Source organism: Stereum hirsutum (assembly GCF_000264905.1).
Source record: "Stereum hirsutum FP-91666 SS1 unplaced genomic scaffold STEHIscaffold_19, whole genome shotgun sequence".
In the NCBI taxonomy this organism is placed as follows: Eukaryota; Fungi; Basidiomycota; class Agaricomycetes; order Russulales; family Stereaceae; genus Stereum; species Stereum hirsutum.
This window is the reverse complement of record NW_006763149.1, coordinates 319,697-337,805: the sequence shown is the minus strand read 5'-3', so window position 1 is coordinate 337,805 and position 18,109 is coordinate 319,697. Positions and strand designations below refer to the sequence as shown.

The window sequence follows — 18,109 nt, the reverse complement described above, 5'->3', positions numbered from 1 at the left end:
GCGATTGGGGACTGTCGGCGTTTGTTCGACGGAGTAAAGTCCCAGAAAAAGTGTAGAGGAACTGTCTCTCCATTGAAGGGCCCGCGATGGCACGGACGGTGTGGATATTGGCGTGTCTCTCCATGCTTCTTTCGCCGTGGTTTCTCCCTGCATAACAACAGCTCGTTAAATGGATAAGGCGGGGACTGCCAAATTGTGGAGTATATATATAGAGGACACACAAATGCCCGTATTACGTGATGAGTATTCTTGCATCGACGACAGCCCCAGTGCCTTCCAGTGCCAGCTCCACGACAGATATGGATTTCGCAGGTCACTAGTTTCACCTTCACCAAACCGATACCCCTCACGTCTCCTCCACTTCGCAGGCCCTTCTGTGATACATGAAGCCTCGAGAGTTTGGAGTGGAAAGTTCCCCTGAATCACGGCGAAAATAATGTCGCGGAAAGGAAATGAGCGTCCTATATGGAGCCAAGTGTACACCGTCATACTGCCAAGTCCGTAAAAGTCTAAATCTGTCGAACATGTTGTAGCGGATCAAGGCCGAGCGCAGGTCATGACGGAGATCATCCTCCATGGCATGAATTATTCCTATTGTAGGCCAGCAAGTGCAGGGTGCGATGGAAGTGTAGATGCGGATGTGTGGTGGACACCGAATCTTCTTCACCATTTTTTTGACCGGGCTTGGAAGTCTTCCAGAGCCATAATAATATTGGATTTATCCATTGGGACCAACGTCCGACTATTTTTTGCAGCAAATTCCGAAGGAGAAATTCCCCCAAGTAGAGAAGGAAAATGACGTCCTTTGTGGATCTGAGAGTTGCCGCGTGTTCTAACAATGAGCGAACATGCGGTAACCAAAATGATATCACACAAGGAGGTAGAGCATGAGCGTGGTGTTATTTGCAGCATTTGCTCCCACCATACGTTGGAGTAGAAGAATCATTTAGAAATGATAGCTCATTCGTGTACAAGGTATGGCACGAGGAGCAGCGTGGACCGCAGGCAGATCTTCTCATTGCGTGGTCTTGTGCCTGCGTATGTTACGATGCAAAGACAGAGCCTGTATCCATTCATAGCATGACTGTAAGATGAGATATACCAGGTCAATGTGCCTGCTGCCCCAACACTCATCTCGGGGTTGTCTGCTCCAGTGAGTATTATGGTGCAAAGTTAGACCAATGACAAGACGGTATACAAGCTCGACTTCACTAAGATTTGTGCGTCATCCAACGCGAATAGACATTCTTGTGTATCATATTTGCCCTATACCAGAATGGTCTTGACCAGAGATTGGTTTGCCATTGCAGATCCTTCATAGTCTCCCGACAATCGCTGACCTACTAAATCGAAGAGAACATAAGAACTCACCTTCTAGCAAAGACGCGATATCCTCAGTGAAGTTGAGCAATTAGTGTGGCCCAACCTTTCCGGTATCAGCCTGTGGATAATCATGGATATTAGAAAGGCGTAGATACTGAACGTTGAACATGCACCGAGGTAGCGAGAAAGACGAGTTCGCCGCCCACGTGGAATGCTGTGGAAGCGAAGAGGGAAGGCGTAGCCAAACAAGAACAAACTCGCTCGCTTCTGAGCATCCCCAAACTGCTCTCGCCGTTGCTGCCCACGTCGTCGTTGTCCTTCACGTTCTCCAGCTATGTCTTCATCTGACGGTATCGGTATTGCCAACTTGCCCAACCAGGTCAGCAATGTTTATCGCTGTCCACAAACGCGTTCTGACAGCGAACTTTGCTTGTAGAGGCACAAGATTGTGGCCAAGCATGGCGCGCACTTCACCATCATGGTCGTCGGTGTGTGCAATTCACGTTCATAACCCTTACTTTATTCACTCAAATGTTATTCGTATAGGCGAGTCCGGTCTTGGGAAAACCACGCTCATCAACACTCTTTTCTCCACCGAGCTTTCCCCCGCGAAGAACTACACGCGCCGTCACTACAAGCAACTCGACAAGCTCACCGAGGTCGAGATCATCAAGGCCGAACTCGAAGAGAAGCAGTTCAAGGTCAAGCTCACCGTTATCGACACCCCTGGCTTTGGTGACTACGTCAACAACCGCGACTCGTGGGCTCCCATCGTCGACTTCATTGACGACCAGCATGAGGCGTACATGATCCAGGAGCAGCAGCCGCAGAGGAGCGAGAAGAGCGACTTGAGGGTGCATGCGTGCTTGTACTTCATCAGGCCTACCGGCCACACGTGAGTCTTGGTTTGTTATGATATTCCTTCTCTATACTCAAGTAATCTTTGCTCGTCCAGCCTCAAGCCCCTCGACATCGAGATCATGAAGCGCCTCGGGACCCGAGTTAACTTGATTCCAGTCATCGCCAAGGCCGACACGCTCACTCAAAATGACCTGACTGTCTTCAAGCAGCGTGTCAGTTATACGCCTTCCATTCGTACCATTCCTCCTGTCTAACATCATTCATCTTCCAGATTCGCGATGTCATTGCGGCGCAGAACATTCGTATTTACCAGCCACCCATTGACCCTGAGGATAAGACAGCCACTGAGCACGCTCAGCTCCTCTTGGACGCGATTCCGTTCTCTATCATCGGGTCCACCGAAGACGTTCAGACCCCGGATGGTCGAGTTGTCAAGGGTCGTGAATACCTCTGGGGTGTCGCCGAAGGTCAGTTCTTATCATGTTTCCATCTTCTCATGAAGCTCACCTTCCCCGCTCTACAGTCGAGAATGAGAACCACTGCGATTTCCGCAAGCTGCGCTCTCTCCTCATCCGCACCTACATGTTGGACCTTATCTCCTCCACCGAAGAGGCGCACTACGAGAACTACCGCCAGCAGCAGATGGAGACGCGCAAGTATGGCGAACGCAAGGTCAAGAAGTTCAACAACCCCAAGTTCCAGGAGGAAGAGGAGCAGCTCAGGAAGCGCTTCACGGAGCAAGTCAAGGCGGAGGAGGCCCGCTTCAGGCAGTGGGAGCAGCATGTACGTTGCTTACACATTTGCTCTACCTCGTCCCAACTAGCGTTGCTAATTGCTCTTTCACCACAGCTCATCGCCGAGCGCGACCGTCTCAACAAGGACCTCGAGACCGCCCACAGCACCATCAAGCAGTTGGAGGCGGAGTTGGACAACCTGCAAGTCAGCTACGGTCGTGGAAGCGGTCGTCGATAAGCGGCTCGTTCTTGCCTTTCCTTGTCCCTATACAGACACTGTCCACACTCTTTTCCGTCGTTCTTGTTTGTTTCTATTCTTAAAAGATGATCCTCTCTGGCGCCATCGTTTCGCGTATACCCCTCTTGTTGTTCAGTCTGTCCTTCTAGTCTCTCTTTTGTTTTAATTTGGCTCAGGATTTAATGGTACATTGGACAGTGTTCTTCCGTGCCTTTTGCGTGTGCTACACTTTCCTCATCGAAAGCTCATTTTGCAGGTCGAGGTCTGCCCGCATGTTTTCTTTCCTCAGCCCCTCAAAACTGCACCATTTCGTTCTGAACAATATTGGGCCAGATATACGCATGCTCAGAGAGCGAATTAATCTCTTCCACCAGCTATAAGCTTGAGAGCTGTGGAAGCTGGGAAGCTCTCAAATGCGATGTTTTCTCATGCACAGTAGGAGGACGACTTACTGAGGAACCGACAACTCGGCTCTATACATTTGAACCCCCTGTTTCGGCCATCTCAAAGTGTCACTTCGTGTAAGGTTCAAAAGCACAAATCCGCTTTGCTCCTACAACGAAGGTCCGTGTTCGCTTGCTTCTGCAGGGATTCTGCTAACTATCTTCGTTGCATGGATGTAGGGAATCGAAAGTGAACAACTGCCACTTGAAAGGAGGGTTGAGGACTCGGCGCCCGCGGGGCCCCTGTTCGGACTGTCGAGCGGATGATTCAATGACGATCGAGTAGACTTGAGTTCCGCTGCCTAAGTATGACGCTCCTAAATACCTCGACGAAATGGTTGAACATCGTTCTCTAAGACTCTTTCTTCCCCTTGAGTTTCGACCTCAACGTCCACTTTCTCAGTCTAGCGCTCGCCCACATCCGTCTCAATGTCTATACGGCTCAATAAATCCCTCAAGCGGCCTTCGATCTTCCAAACACATTCGGTCTCGCTCACTCAACCTTCCATTGGCTCTTTTACCCCAGACATAACCAGTCCTTCTCAGCGTTCAAATAGGTTCAAATTCGCTGCGACAATAGTGTCGAGCACCGTGAAGAGATTCAAGCTTCGACGAGGCAGGGCGGATGTGTCGCTGCTCGAGGTTATCGTTCCTGCCACACTGGCTACTGCGGACCTTCCTCTGTCGTGTCTGTCGAGACGGAGGAGAGCCCGCCGCCCTTCCCTCGCGGTTGACATCGCGGCCGTCTCGATAAGCAGCCCACGACCTTCGCAACTAATCTCACCTACCAATCAGTCTCTCCCTCGTCCATCTGGACCTCCCAATCCAGGACAGGGGTGCACTCTATCACCCCGCGATGCTTCACGGACGGGCCGGGTCTCAGCCATTGCGCACGGAGACGATAGTCATACTTCTCTCTCTCCTCGAGCCTTACAAACTCCTGCCCGCGACCTACTCCCTCGAACCATTGCACTTCCCCCACGACCATCGACCTCGTATATTCTAGCCCCACAACATCAGCCATTGAGCCCCACCATCTCAGAATGGCGAGACTCGACCCTTCGCCTGGTCACCCAACCTCTCCGAGATGAGAACGTCCTCAGAACTACACAGAACACTTTTTCCCTCGAGAGTCGCACCCCACGCACTCCAGCTCTCCTCCCTTCGAACACGTTTGCTGTCGGGAGCGGACCCTCCAGTAACGAAAGCACCCCTGGCAACGAGTTCGACTCCTCATTCGAACAATACTTCCGCAACTCGATACACGACGAACGCCCCCGCACCCCCCTGTCTGATTTTGGAGGACACTTCTTGAGGGAATCTACGCGCGCGTATAGTCCATCTATCGTTCATTCAGCCCGTGTCCGTAGCGAGCAGGGGCACGATGTGTTGGATGGGGAGGTCGATTCGACGGAGTCGGTGTACAATACGACCAGAAGGGACGAATTGGGGCCTGCGCTGTCGGTTCTTCTTCTTCCGCTGGCGTTGTCGGATAGTCCTTCAAGAGCGAGTAGCCGGGCGAGGATCAGAACGAAACCGGTCGAGGGTAGTGTGAGTGGTGGTCGTGGTCGTGCAAATGCCGGGCGCAACACCTTCGGACAGACGCATGCCGAGTCGATAGGACATAGCGTCAGTGAGAATGATGTATTCGGCGTTCTCGCTGGTGAGTGTTTAGTTTTAGTGTCAGAAGTGATCCCACCCTAATATGCTCTTCTAGATGATGAAGAGGACACTGACGGTAGCACATCCGATCACAGTGTTAGAATTCTCACCCCGCAAGCTGTTCGAGTGCACACTTCGCGTCGCTCCGTCGCAGGTCTGTCCTTTTCCACGCTTCAAATGTACTCGCTCATCTCATGAATTGTCCTTTCAGATTTTATACACGGTCCGGAGGGTTCTGACGGTCTGCATGACGGGGCTAGTGATATCAGAAGGGAAAGAGAATTTCGTGCGGATGAATCCGTAGCGGAGGATCCTGACATCGTCGCTTGCAAAGGGCCCTTCCCTTTAGGCCGGACCAACTTAGTTAACAGCCCAGCCGTTATGGAGGAGGTCCAGGATCCTGAATCCGTTGGTTAGCAATCTTCACCGACGCTGTTTATCTCGACATACTTTACTTACCTTCAGTCGTCACAGCTCACTTCTTGGAAGATAACGGACCAGCTCCTCGTTCTATGGCCCCTTCCATGGACGCGTCTCAAGATCCTCCGAGGCCAGGTGACGCAAGCCGTCCTCACGGCTCCGATTTCCTACCGTCCTTGTTCGCCCCCATCCCGAGAACCCCACCACCGAGATATGTCGCTGAGACTCCGACACACTCTGCCTCTTTTTCTCCCAACCCCTGCTATGCTGCCCCCCATTCACAGCCCCCCTATCGCACGGCCGTATCATGTCCGTCATCGCCACCACCTGACGCAAGGATACGACCTACAAGGTCGAACACGGACTTTCGCCGGGAAGGCCAACTCAGAGCGCGTTTAGGGATTTTCGAACCTAGTGAACGCATGACTTGGAGACACGCTGGGGTCTGGGATACCGAGTCGACCGTGGTCACCAAATCTGCGACGGGTCTCGAGCAAGAACCCTCCATTCACGGCCGTAGTAGCGATGAATATGCCTCGAGTGGTCATAGTGGACATCGACGAGAAAGCTCTATAACGGACAGTATGTCCTCGTCGGCGAGTCACAATTCGGACGTCTCGACCACCTGGAGGAGTACGACGGGCCATTCAGTCATCACGGACGTTACGATCCCGGAGTCGGATGACGAGTGCGAGCCGAGACGGGTAAATGAGAGGTGGCCTGAGTTTCAGGCTGTTTGAGGGCATGATGAGAACGGCCAGAAGGGAGCTTGAGATCAGTCAGGATCAGTCTCTAGAGCTCCCGGTTCAGGTTGTACATTCTCCAGCCGAGTTTTTTTTCTCGTCCTTTTTGCTCCTTCCCTCTGTGCAGCACGAGATATGTGTGTGGGACGTCTTGCCTTTTTGTGCTCCGTTGATGTATTTTTTCCCTATTGGCCGTAGCTCTGACTGTATGAAAACACACAAGTCAGACCCACTCGATACTTAGCAGCTTGCGCCGACGTTTTTCTGTACCTGTACTATCCAATGCTGTTTCTTGTACTGGTACCTCGTTATATCGCAGATATATATTTAAATGCTCAACCCATAGCTGTACTATCGTATTGCGCTGAAAAAGTGGAAGGTGTTAGAAAGTGACCCTCACATACAACATCAAGATACCGAGTCTAGCCTCTATGCGTCAAGAATGCATCACATATTGACGGACGACAATGTACATACGCGACCGAAGAAACAACGACGAATATGATCACTGCTCATCCAACGACCTTCCGTCGCTTCTTGTCCCTCGCCTCGCCATTCGCAGATGGTTCTCTGCTCGCAGACTTCGCCGATCTTTTCTTCAGGACACGTAGAAGGGCGCGCTTCGTCTCGTTGTCTGGGAACTGGCTGAGGTCAAAGTAACTTGATGCCAATTCCAGGAGCCTGTGCGAGTAAGAGAAGATTAATCGTCATTCACCGAAGCAGTGCCCAGATGGCGCGTGAATAAACGTGAGCAACGGGAGACGCACCATTCGGGTTTGACATCGGTTACGACACGGATGTATGGTCTTGTTGTCAGTACGAACTCGTTGAAGATGACCCATTCTGGTGAGGAGTCCAGCCCGCATGATGGATGCAGAGCGACGACCTATTCAACGGCAATTCATGTCAGTAACCGTCCAATAGCATACCACGAGTCTTATTGGGAAAGGCATACCTGGTTATCCTTCACGGTCAAATATTGTCCCTTCTCCCCCTCCTTGTGCGCCACCTGCATGAAGAACCCACATACGAGCGCCTGCCTGATATTTTCGTAGTGCTTCCGTTGGTCATTGTACTGCATCGAGACGAAGTCGATGTCGTGGCGTTCCATGATGCGTTGTAGTTGGGAGCGAACGTTGTCAGCTTGTGCGAGGGAGCGGGCGGAGAGGTAGTTTGTCCAAGTCCAATTTTTGTCGTGCTTGTCTGAAGTAGAGATATGTCAGAAGAAGTGCCGATTGAAGGAAGAAGAGAAGGCACGACGTACTATTGATGTATTCATTATAGACGTTCAAGAGCGTGAGATGGTCGCCGTCTGGGACGGAGAGCAACTGCTTGGCAGCGTCGGCTTCTTTCCGCTGATTATTTGGACGGAGCCAAACGTTTGGTACTATTGTATGTTGACAAGTCAGGAAGGCCAAACGACAAAAACAACGTAAAGGAGGGGTAGGCATACCAGAAAGCATGGCTACGATGGTGAGAATCTCGTTACTGCACCTGAACTCCGGGCTGACGATGAGCATCTTGGCCATCTGGTAGAGAGCCGTACATGAGCATTTTTATTTGGACGATCAGAACAGCTTGAATATACCTGGGGGTCCAGTGGGAAATCCGACATCATACCACCAAGTGGGGTCAGGTTACCATCGTCATCGAGGGCGGCGAGGTAATTGAGCAATTCCAAGGCTCGCATGAGCGTCTCCGGTGCAGGTGCATCTACGTAGTCAAACCGGACCAAATCCTATGATGTGAACATGTCAGTGGTCGAGGCTTAGCGACGTGTTTTAAGTGAAATACGGACCTTGATCCCGAGCTTGACCAACTCTAGAACAGTATTCGCTAAATTGCTCCTCAAAATCTCCGGGTGTGTCTGCTCCTCCAGTTCTTTCATGAAGTCCTTCTCGGTATACAATCTGAAGCACTTCCCGGGCCTTGTCCGTCCAGCACGCCCCGCTCTCTGCTGAGCTGAAGCCTTCGAGATGGGTGAGACGAGTAACGACTCGACACGTATCCGTGGGTTATAGACCTTCTGCTTCGAGAACCCAGGATCGACGACATACACGATACCGTCAATCGTAAGAGACGTCTCGGCGATGTTGGTCGATACGACGACTTTACGACCTGGAGGGCCTCCTTCGGCACGTCCTTTTGGTGGTGGGTCGAAGATACGCTGTTGTTGCTGGGGTGGAAGGGATGAATATAGAGGGATGCAGATAAGCGGTCCGACCGAGTCTGGGTCCTGATTTTGTAGGTCGTCCGCCTCGAGCTTGATCTTTCTGCACGCGTCTTCAATTTCTTCCTCACCCGTCAAGAAGACCAAAATATCTCCCTCATCCTCTGCTCTGTGGATCATCAACACCGTCCTGATAGCCGCTTCCACGTAATCAGGCTCCGGTTCCTGCGTATAGAAGATTTCCACAGGATGCGTTCGTCCGGGAACCTTGAACAAAGGGGCCGGGTCGTCAATGGTGAAGTATTTTTGGAACTTGAGAGCATCGAGTGTGGCGGACATGATGATGATCTTGAGGTCTGAGCGGCGTTTGGCGAGAGATTTAAGAAGTCCCATGAGGATATCGGTGGCGAGGGTTCGTTCGTGAGCTTCGTCGAGGATGATGGTCGAATAGCGGTTGAGGTCGGGGTCGTTCATGGCTTCTCGAAGAAGCATACCGTCGGTCATGTATTTCAGGAAGGTAGTACCAGGCTCGGTCATGTCTTCGAATCGGATAGAGTAACCGACTTGCTTCCCGAGTTGTACTAGATAATTGTAGAGGTGCAGTTAGTCTCTGCAAAACTGATGACGTGCTTTGCGGGTCTAGGGTAAAGAGGCAGCTTCTTGGTTAAAAAGTAGGACGGGCCATAGGTTGTGACAGACTGATATGCCGGTCAATATCCAAACCCCACCCGCAACAGACCTAGCACTTGACTTCAAAGACCTCGAACGAACACACTCACCGTCCATTTCGTCCGCAACACGTTTCGCAACTGACATTGCAGCTACTCGTCTCGGCTGAGTGCACGCCACGACCTTGCCCTTGGTATGAGGGAGATCCGAGTATGCGACGAACTGTGGTATTCTAGAGGGTGCATCAACATGAATTGAGGATTGACCGTCAGCGATGTATAAAAGGCAGATGACGAACGAGGGAGCAAGCCTATGCTTCGGGCTTACTGGGTCGTCTTTCCTGAGCCAGTCTCGCCTACCATGACGATGATCTGGTGTTTACTGAACTTTACTAGGTTATCAGTCACGAAAGGTCTTGGAAAGGCGGAAACTTGGGGAAGGATAGGGAGGATCCTTCGTGGAGCAGGGTTGGCCATGCGAGACTCACCACGGTGTAAAATTCCTCCATCTGAGCGTATACTGGCAACTTCTTCCGCATAGCCATTATCTTCTTGTAGCCCTGGCTAAAGGGTTGTTTGGTGAAGGGGTTGACGTCTCCATCCTGGAAAAATGAGAATGAATGTAATGAGGCCAGATGCACTTAGGATTGAGAGGCAAAGAACGTACCATCGCCTTGTGGACCTGCGCTGCCCCAACATTTCGTGGCATGAAGCCAAATAGAGGCTCATTGTACCCAACCGTTGCCTGACTGTCCTTCTTTCCGCCAGCCATTTCGTGAAAAACAAGAGAAGAGAGCGAAAGCAAGAGAACAGACGCCTTGCCCAAATTCGCCGAGAACAGTACAGAGTCACACTGTGACTCGGGCGCGATCACATGATGTCACAGTGTGACACGAGTAGAACGCCGTCAAGCGTGACGGCGGGCTCTTATTGTCTTTGCAGGGCGGGATCATGTAGCCAGCAGGCTGCCACCCAGCCCGAGCACTCACATATACTCAACATGCCCCAAATATGTCTCCTAGAGGCTCTCTGCTCTCCCCGTACCGCATCTCTGTACTGCACTTCTGTTGTGGCATTTCCTTGATCGTTTCTTGTCCAGTCTTTGTCCCAAGACACAAGTCAAGTTGGGTGGCGATCATCCAGCTAACTCTCTTGGTCTATGGATCAAGACAACACAGGAACACATTTTGAATACAGGAGGTCAAAGTCGCGTGCTGCGCCTTACACACCGCCAGTTGTCAAACTCAAGAGACGCCCGGCTCCTTTGGTCTTACAGTGAGCGCCACACTGCACACACACTCTTTGTTTGTAAAATGCTTGGCTCATGCCTGTACCATATATGTCCTTGTATATTAGGTCTTATACTGGCCTCGATGCTCAGCAAGGGGCTTCCGATATCTCTCCATACGGCCTAGGCTCCTCCACCATCTATACTCCTGGACCGCTTAGTACTCTGCACACCGCGTCCTCGTTCACGTACTCAGAGCCTTCGGAACCTGCGAGTGCTTACCCACCCTTGTCGGCTTTATCACCCACGGTATCGGCATACCCGTCCAGACGCCAGTCTGCCAGTCTCTTCGGTCTCCCACTATTGGAAAACCCGTTTGGTCCTCAAGGTAATGGAGTACTGGTACAACCTCAAGGATCATCTAGGTTAATTTGCGAACCCCTCCAGGAGGCTCAACTGATGCTGCTGCGAATATACAAGATGTTTCTACCGTGTTTAGTGCCCATAAATATATCGTCCCAGTGGCGGAAAGCGCCGGTAAGTCTGAGTTCCCGATTTCGCCACACCGTTTAGTTCTGTCCCGCGAACGCTCATTCTCCTTGATCTTGTCACGCGAAGCTTTGTTACCTTCTCCTCCTCACGATCCTCTCATCTATATTGCTTTCAACCCGTGGACCTTTCCGGAATACCTTCTCCTTCAATCTATCGTTATTTCTCATTCGCATTCGAACACTGTCAATGGCTCCACACACAATGACCGCTCTACCGACTGGAATCGGGTCGCCCGGACATTGAACACAACCTCGGCATCTTTCTCCGTCCCTTTACCGTACCGAAGTGCATGGGACTGTTGGCACCGATATTCCATTCCTTGGCTTCACCCCTCTCCGTCCCTTCCACCATCTCTCTCGGTCAAACCCGCCAACGAACTTTATCCCGATGCACCTGGAGTGCAACGGACGTACATGAACCCAACTTTACAAGCCGATATCCACCAGCTCATAGAGACCTACATCATCCTCACCAAAGTTCTTCTTTCCCTCAATTCCGACTCCCCCGACGAGCAAGGATCAACCAGCACAACTCTCTCTATCTCTGACATAACCTCCGACGTCTTCCAAACCCGTGACCCGCCTCGTTCATCCAAGCGTTTTCGTCACCCAGGCAAGACCGCCGGCTTTCCTTTCATCCTGCGCCAGTTGAATGACCATGCATCATCTCTTTCTCTTTACTACACAGACTATCCGTTCCTCCCGTCCCCACCGAACGTACCGCCTCGAACGTTGGGACACACGACCGATCGCGGTCTTTCGCCTTGGTTTCACGCTGGTGCTGTCAATTCCGTCATATTGCGTCGACTCTTCCCCGGTGGACAAGAGCACTCGTCGGCATCAGCTTCGGCGCCAGATCAGAATCCGGAAACCAGGTATGCAAAGCCTGAAGATGTGGTCAATCCGGATTCAGTCGCTTCGGCTATGGTTCAGGATCAGGAGCAGGAGGAAGGGTTTGGGTGGCAGGTGAGGAGATTACCGGTTCATTTGAGGAGGTTGAAGATACCACGGCCGAGAGTGGCGAGGAACTGTGGGATGTCTCTGGTGACGGCGGAGATGGCGGAGGGAAGTCAAGGGCCAGGGCGAGCGAGAGTCGAGATGATTGCATGATTCACAAAGTTTGCGGTTAAATTGCTGCTGTGCGGCGACTGGTTTTTTATGCGGTTGATGGCCGCTGTGGATTTTTTTTTCTTTTTGTCTATATGGGTGGAGTGGTTTTTTTTGAACTGTCTCCTTGAAGTTTGGAACACTGTCGATTTCGCTGACACTGTGACTATGTACGAATCTTGTCCACATATATGTATCTTTATCTACCTGGATATGTTCACCCTTATCGAAGATCACACAAACAGTCAACCAAGACGCAACCATCGTGGATCTCTCCGTATCGACCAAACCAGAGCCCGTACAATTGTCAAACATCATTCAACTAGGCAAACACCCCAAAGAATCTCCAATCAACCCCAAAACCACCGCCTGAGTTGCCTTCCCCACATCCAACTTCGTATTCGCGCTCACAACACTCACACTCGCAAAACACCCACTCGTCCCCACCACACTCGACTCCGTAGGCAACGCACTCCTCCCACACGTACTCACATCAATCGGCAACCCCAACGCCGTATTCACCCTACTCAAAACATAAGTGAAACTCGAACTGGCAGTACATGATGTGCCCGTGCCGGCGGCGGGGTAGTTTACGTTGAGGATCGTGTCGGCTGGGAGGGACGAGGCGCCACCGGAAGAAGACAATATTATGGAAGTGAGGTTTGTGGCGGCGGATGCGTAGATGAAGGCGGGGTCGGAAGGGGTGAGGGTCGTGTAGGAGACTTGGGAGCCTGTGGCGGCGCTGAAGGCGATGGCGGGGACGCCTGCGAGGGACGCTGTGGTGGCTGCTCCGACGGTTCCGGAACCTAGGGTGGCGAGGCCGAGGTTGTCTACACAAAAACGTATAATGCATTTGAAGTAAACATACGAGAATGAACACTGTCCGAGAGGGGAATAAGGATACGGTACGTACTGCCGACGTTAGGGCCTGTCACGACGAGGGACGGTGGGGCGCCGAAGAATTCGGGAGCAAGAGTGTTGAGGCCATAGTTAACTGAGTCTGCCGGGTAGGCATTGACATACCAGATATGGTCTGCATTCCAATGGTCGTTGGCTTAGATTAATACTCAGAAGTGTAAGTGAGCTCGTACCGTCGTCAGCATCATGACCCTCTGCAGGCGCTCCTACGGGGATACTGCCAAATTCACCCTCCTCAGTGAGGGGAGTAGGTGTGGTAGTCGAGGATCCGGTGCCTGACTGATTCTCAGCGGGAGCGGAGAGAACGGTCTAAGGATATAAGTACGAGAGGAACAGAGTGAGCGAAGATGTGTTAAACCGCCGAGTCTGACTCACATTGGAGCCTGCAGCGACGAGCTCTTGATAAAAGGCGCGAATATTTGCCACAGCCCCTGATCAACATAAGTGGTTAACACATGCATGTTCGCAGGGGAAGCGGCAGTTGAACTCACATCCGTCATCATTGCTCAAGAGAATATTTGCACCAGGCTGACGCGCAACCGGTGTAGCGAGGGCATTGGAGATAACCCCGCCCAGAACAGAGAGAGCGACAGTACTAGCAATGGAAGAGAACATTGTCAATCAGAGCTGAATCGTCCGTTGAAGAGGCGACAGGGTCTGAAATAGTCGGCGTGTATTAGGAACTTGCTCTCGAGGCCGACTTATATATGATTCAGAAGCCCAGGGCCAAGAAGCACTCGGGGGCGACCATCGAGAAAAAAGACGTACATATACGAGTACATGTGCATCACGCGCAGGTACGAAGAGAGTGGCAGCTGTAAAAGCTGTCTTGGGTTGAAGTTGGTGAAGAGTCCCAACGCACGTTCACTTCGTTGAGAACCCATTCGGGTTGTCGCTCTACGCCATTGGGAATTGATGCGCGCGAATCATTCGAACGTTCACGAAAGCATTTGAAGGATATGAGCCTAGCATCGACCAGAAGGAAAAATCCTGCAACTTCACATAGCGTTCATGCTCAGCACGATGAAGACAGGAATGAAGAGGTTTGAAATCTCCCCGCAGACATTGTCTGACTGGCCCACGCGATCACCACGTAAATTCTCGGCTTTCTCGCCACTTTGTAGCATTCCGCCGACGCCACATCGCCGTCCTGACCATCATCATCTCATTCAGTTCGCACATGACGCCTCTCAAAGACCTGTTGAATGCGACATTATCCTTGCCTTTTTCTCTTAGGATTGTGTACTCTGATTCTACTCGGCGGCGCTGACTAGTGACTGTCACAATGTAGCCTGCATGGTCATCAGATCTTTGAGCTCGAGCTCCATTTACCCTAAGACTACCACGCGTCCGTATAAGTTGAACGCTGAACCTCAGTGTATTGATTCTGAATTTTTCCCTGCTGCTTCTTATAACATCTCATCGTGAGGCTCGACTCAGGCTGAACTTTTGTCGCGCCCCGGACTGGCTGCAAATTCAGACTGTCATCTGGATCGTTCTCGGGGGCACCTCCAAACCTGCGTCTCGTGAACGGCCATCCTCCTGACCCATCAAATGATGTACGTCGTCATTTGAGTCGATTAGGCTCGAAATATAGGTCAAGAGGTCACAAAAAATGCAAGATGACCGAGACCGACGGAGTACATATACCGCTTCGCTCTTGCCCCTAACTTCCACTTCACTGGACCTTCTCGAACCATGAAGTTGCTACAGAACTTGCCTCTTGTCCTCGGAGTGTTGGGTGGCGCCTCCTGCGAGGTAGTGAAGCGATGGGCTCCAGATCCAAGTACCGCAGTTAATGCTACGGTACGCTACTTCCCATAACACAATGCCTATACTGAAGAACTCGTGATATTTGGACCTAGGCGGGAGAAATAGTGGGATACACAGATTACGAAGAAGGTGTCAGAGTGTACCGAGGGATACCGTACGTCTTCGCCACCTCCTTCAATTCTATTTTTTGTTCAATGGAAATATTGCTTTAGCTTCGCACGTCCGCCTATTGGAGACCTGAGATGGGAAGCACCGCAGAAGGCGCCACCTTTCAATGCCACATATAATGCGACCGACTTTATAGGACGATGCCCCCAGATTGAGAGCGGTGCACTTGTGCCAGGGTCGACGGACGAGGATTGCTTGTATGTCCCAGCTTTTTTTTTGGATGTAAAGCTTTTGGCTCATTCTGATCAAAACTGTTGTTGGAATAGGTATTTGAATGTGTATACTCCCATACCACAAGATGGAAAAAACAGCACTGGCTTGGCCGTCGTAGTAAGCTCTCTTGCATTGCATTGTTTGTTGATCATATATTTACTGTGACACGCTAGAACTGGATCCATGGTGGTGGCGTATGTTCGTCTTTTGAACTTAGGCCTCCAAGCACACTAACTTTGAATCTGCGATAGTTCGCAGTCCAAGATGCAAGCGAGTACGTGATCTTGATAGTTTCTCACTACCCAACCGTCTCTCATCTTCTCTCCTAGGTTCAACGCCACAAAACAAGTCGTGGAAGGGAACCTCATTTATGTGACCTCGAACTATCGGCTATCCGTCTTCGGTTTCCTAGGTTATCCCGAACTATCCGAAGACGATATATTCAACTTCGCGATGCTAGATCAACAGGTAAGCCAGCCATCCAACCCTATAAAGCACATAGTACAATGCGGTAATGAAAAGTCCTCAGTTGGCCATGCAATGGATCCAGGATAATATCGGTGTGTTTCCCTATCTCTGTGTATTGTCTTTCCGTCGCCAGGACCTGACTAGATGTACGATACTCGTCACAGCTGCCTTCGGTGGTGATCCCAACAGAGTGACCATTGGCGGTGAATCGTACGTTTTGGCATCCAAAATCTAACAAGACACCCAGGCTTACCAGACTCTCGCACACAGAGCCGGAGGAATATCCGTCATATTGAACCTCGCCTCACCCAGCAGCGCAGGTCTATACCACCAAGTAGCCCTCCAGACCCCTTTTACAGCCCTTGGTTGACGCTGACGTGACCGGTTCATAGGGAATCGTCGAAAGTGCTGCTCCCTTGCTCGTTAAATCGTATCTTCCAGCGGTCAACAGTACCTACAACATCACGACTGGCCTCGGAGCTGCCCTGAACTGCACGGACGAGTCGGTGCTGGTGGCTTGTCTGCGTAATGCTAGTGCTGCAGACGTTTTGAACGCGTCGACTTCATTTGCTTTCAGTGCGTGCACAACGCAGCTTTCTGGTTCAGTTGGAATAGAATTGGAGGCTAACGAGAATGTATGGGGATGGTCGGTTTGTAGCCCCAGGATACGGCGATGTGGTCGTTCCATTGTCGACGAATGAAGCTTTCACGACTGGAGAGTTCGTCAAAGTCCCGTTGCTCATCGGTGGCAATCGAGATGTCAGTTGCCTTGCATTCCTTTTCCTTGTCTCCGCGACTCTCTTCTTTTCAGCTGACGCACCTCTTGTGATGACTTGGTCCTGTCTGGCTAGGAATTCACGCTCTTCATAGCGAGTGCCACCACGGCCGGTCCAGGTGCAAATGTAACCCTCGAGAGCTACAACGCTACGCTCGAAGCTACTTGTACGTGCCCTCACCTTAAAAATCTGGTAAGAAGATAATTGACGTTGTTTCCAGTCGGCGTGAATGCCTCGTTGGTGTATGCCGCTTTTCCGCCCGGCGATACTCAGCTCAGCCTCAATCTCGCGGAGGCGAGTAACACACCCGTTTTCTGCACTTCCATTCTTCCCAAAACACACAAAATGATCGGCTCATCGCTAACTTTCTTTTCAGGCCGCAGCCCTAACAGCATATGGCAGCGTCCTCTCCCTCTGTGGTGACCTCTTCGGCTGGCAAGCCCTCTCGCAACACACGACCGTCTACGCCTTCGAATTCCGAGACCGTTCCAATCATTGGGGCAATCCTCCCTCCGACATCATACCGCCGGAATATACGGGTGCGTACCACTCGGGGGAGTTGGATTATTTGTTCAATTGGAGTCCGGATCCGTGGGAGTTGACGGGGGAGCAGAAGGTGTTGAGTGAGGCGATGAGAGCTTATTGGGAGGCGTTTGTGAATGGGGGAGATCCGGGTGTCGTGCAGGGGAGAGTTGTGGGTGGGAATACGAGTAAGTCCTGAAGTTGTCCCTTGCGATTTACTTTTGTTAGACTTTGAAGATACTGACGGGTCATTTTTGCTTCTCTTTCATGATGTGTGTGGTGGCGTGTGTGTGGCGTGAACAGCGATTCCTGCGTGGCCCAAGTTTGCGGGCGACAATTTCGCGCAGGGTTTGGACATCCCTTCTGCGGACTGGATCGGACCAGTCGATGTGGTGCGTACCCATCAAATTCCGGGATCCATATTGATGTTTTATCGGTGTTCAACTGCGTACTGACTTGAGACACGGTCAACAGAGCGCGGAGCATCAATGCGATCTGTTCAAGTCTTTCGGACCCGGATATACTTCATGACTGAAGTCTTTCCGACGAATAATAATGCACCAGTGAGCTTTGCGCGTCCTCCGTTGGTTGTTGCAGTACCGTATCAGTGGACCAGTATGGCATCGCGCTGCAATTGGCTCTTGCGGCCGCACGGTGCTACATGGAAGTTCTGTTCCTCTCAATGTTGGCACAGCCCTTAGGCCGTGATATGCGAACGGCCATTCCCTCCTGATGATGGTCGACTGCGATCTGCTTTGCTGGCGTAACTGGTTCGGGAGGACTTTCGTGAGCGAGGAAGGAACAAGAGTGAACCTTGGTGCGGGCGCTTCGTTAAGCATAACCGTCTGAACATGCAGCACGCATGTTCGAAAACGCACCAGGTGGCCAAACAAAGTATTTAGCAAAAGGAGCCAGCACTTCTGAGACGAGCAGGCCACACAATACCGGCCTTCCGGCGGCTAACAGACAACGCTCTCCACCCGCCGGGAGTCAAGTAAAGTTCCGTTTGCGGTGTGGCGCTTGCACAAGACAAAACTGAGAGTCAGACACGTCTCATGAAAATCAACTGATCCAAGTGTTCGAACAGCCGTGTTTTTGATTCTCAGTGTGCAATAGGCCCCAA

General features: G+C 51.4%; 6 protein-coding genes across 6 annotated transcripts; 4 read left to right on the top strand and 2 right to left on the bottom strand.

Annotated features, from left to right (window-relative positions):
- Positions 1-1,639: 1,639 nt before the first annotated feature.
- Positions 1,640-3,513, top strand: STEHIDRAFT_125681 (Septin). Its single transcript, XM_007310059.1, has 7 exons — positions 1,640-1,702; positions 1,760-1,811; positions 1,870-2,218; positions 2,279-2,396; positions 2,456-2,651; positions 2,708-2,967; positions 3,034-3,513. Exons 1-7 carry the CDS (start codon positions 1,658-1,660, stop codon positions 3,154-3,156), a joined length of 1,143 nt encoding a protein of 380 aa, XP_007310121.1. The 5' UTR covers positions 1,640-1,657; the 3' UTR covers positions 3,157-3,513.
- A 515-nt stretch (positions 3,514-4,028) lies between these two features.
- Positions 4,029-6,496, top strand: STEHIDRAFT_172383 (uncharacterized protein; the record flags this gene model as incomplete). The annotated part of the gene is made up of 4 exons (XM_007310058.1): positions 4,029-5,262; positions 5,317-5,415; positions 5,473-5,673; positions 5,736-6,496. The coding sequence occupies 4 exons, from the start codon at positions 4,029-4,031 to the stop codon at positions 6,419-6,421; spliced, it is 2,220 nt and encodes a 739-aa protein (XP_007310120.1). The 3' UTR covers positions 6,422-6,496.
- Positions 6,497-6,936: 440 nt separating this feature from the next.
- On the bottom strand, positions 6,937-10,034 carry STEHIDRAFT_67627 (P-loop containing nucleoside triphosphate hydrolase protein; the record flags this gene model as incomplete). The annotated part of the gene is made up of 11 exons (XM_007309933.1): positions 6,937-7,105; positions 7,192-7,310; positions 7,455-7,627; positions 7,689-7,811; positions 7,878-7,953; positions 8,013-8,162; positions 8,223-9,175; positions 9,341-9,495; positions 9,591-9,649; positions 9,751-9,864; positions 9,930-10,034. 11 exons carry the CDS (start codon positions 10,032-10,034, stop codon positions 6,937-6,939), a joined length of 2,196 nt encoding a protein of 731 aa, XP_007309995.1.
- A 387-nt stretch (positions 10,035-10,421) lies between these two features.
- Positions 10,422-12,151, top strand: STEHIDRAFT_115519 (uncharacterized protein; the record flags this gene model as incomplete). Its single annotated transcript, XM_007310057.1, has 4 exons — positions 10,422-10,537; positions 10,619-10,878; positions 11,013-11,027; positions 11,064-12,151. The coding sequence occupies 4 exons, from the start codon at positions 10,422-10,424 to the stop codon at positions 12,149-12,151; spliced, it is 1,479 nt and encodes a 492-aa protein (XP_007310119.1).
- A 315-nt stretch (positions 12,152-12,466) lies between these two features.
- On the bottom strand, positions 12,467-13,681 carry STEHIDRAFT_162418 (sure-like protein; the record flags this gene model as incomplete). Its single annotated transcript, XM_007310056.1, has 5 exons — positions 12,467-12,978; positions 13,062-13,181; positions 13,240-13,375; positions 13,442-13,497; positions 13,558-13,681. 5 exons carry the CDS (start codon positions 13,679-13,681, stop codon positions 12,467-12,469), a joined length of 948 nt encoding a protein of 315 aa, XP_007310118.1.
- Positions 13,682-14,762: 1,081 nt separating this feature from the next.
- STEHIDRAFT_172380 (alpha/beta-hydrolase) lies at positions 14,763-17,710 on the top strand (the record flags this gene model as incomplete). Its single annotated transcript, XM_007310055.1, has 17 exons — positions 14,763-14,872; positions 14,932-14,993; positions 15,052-15,204; positions 15,274-15,337; positions 15,394-15,414; positions 15,472-15,494; positions 15,550-15,688; positions 15,750-15,780; positions 15,853-15,898; positions 15,959-16,022; positions 16,081-16,264; positions 16,347-16,447; positions 16,540-16,630; positions 16,685-16,773; positions 16,841-17,174; positions 17,290-17,378; positions 17,461-17,710. Coding segments are annotated over 17 exons (1,658 nt in total), but the record flags the coding sequence as incomplete, so codon positions are not given.
- Between the last annotated feature and the right edge of the window lie 399 nt (positions 17,711-18,109).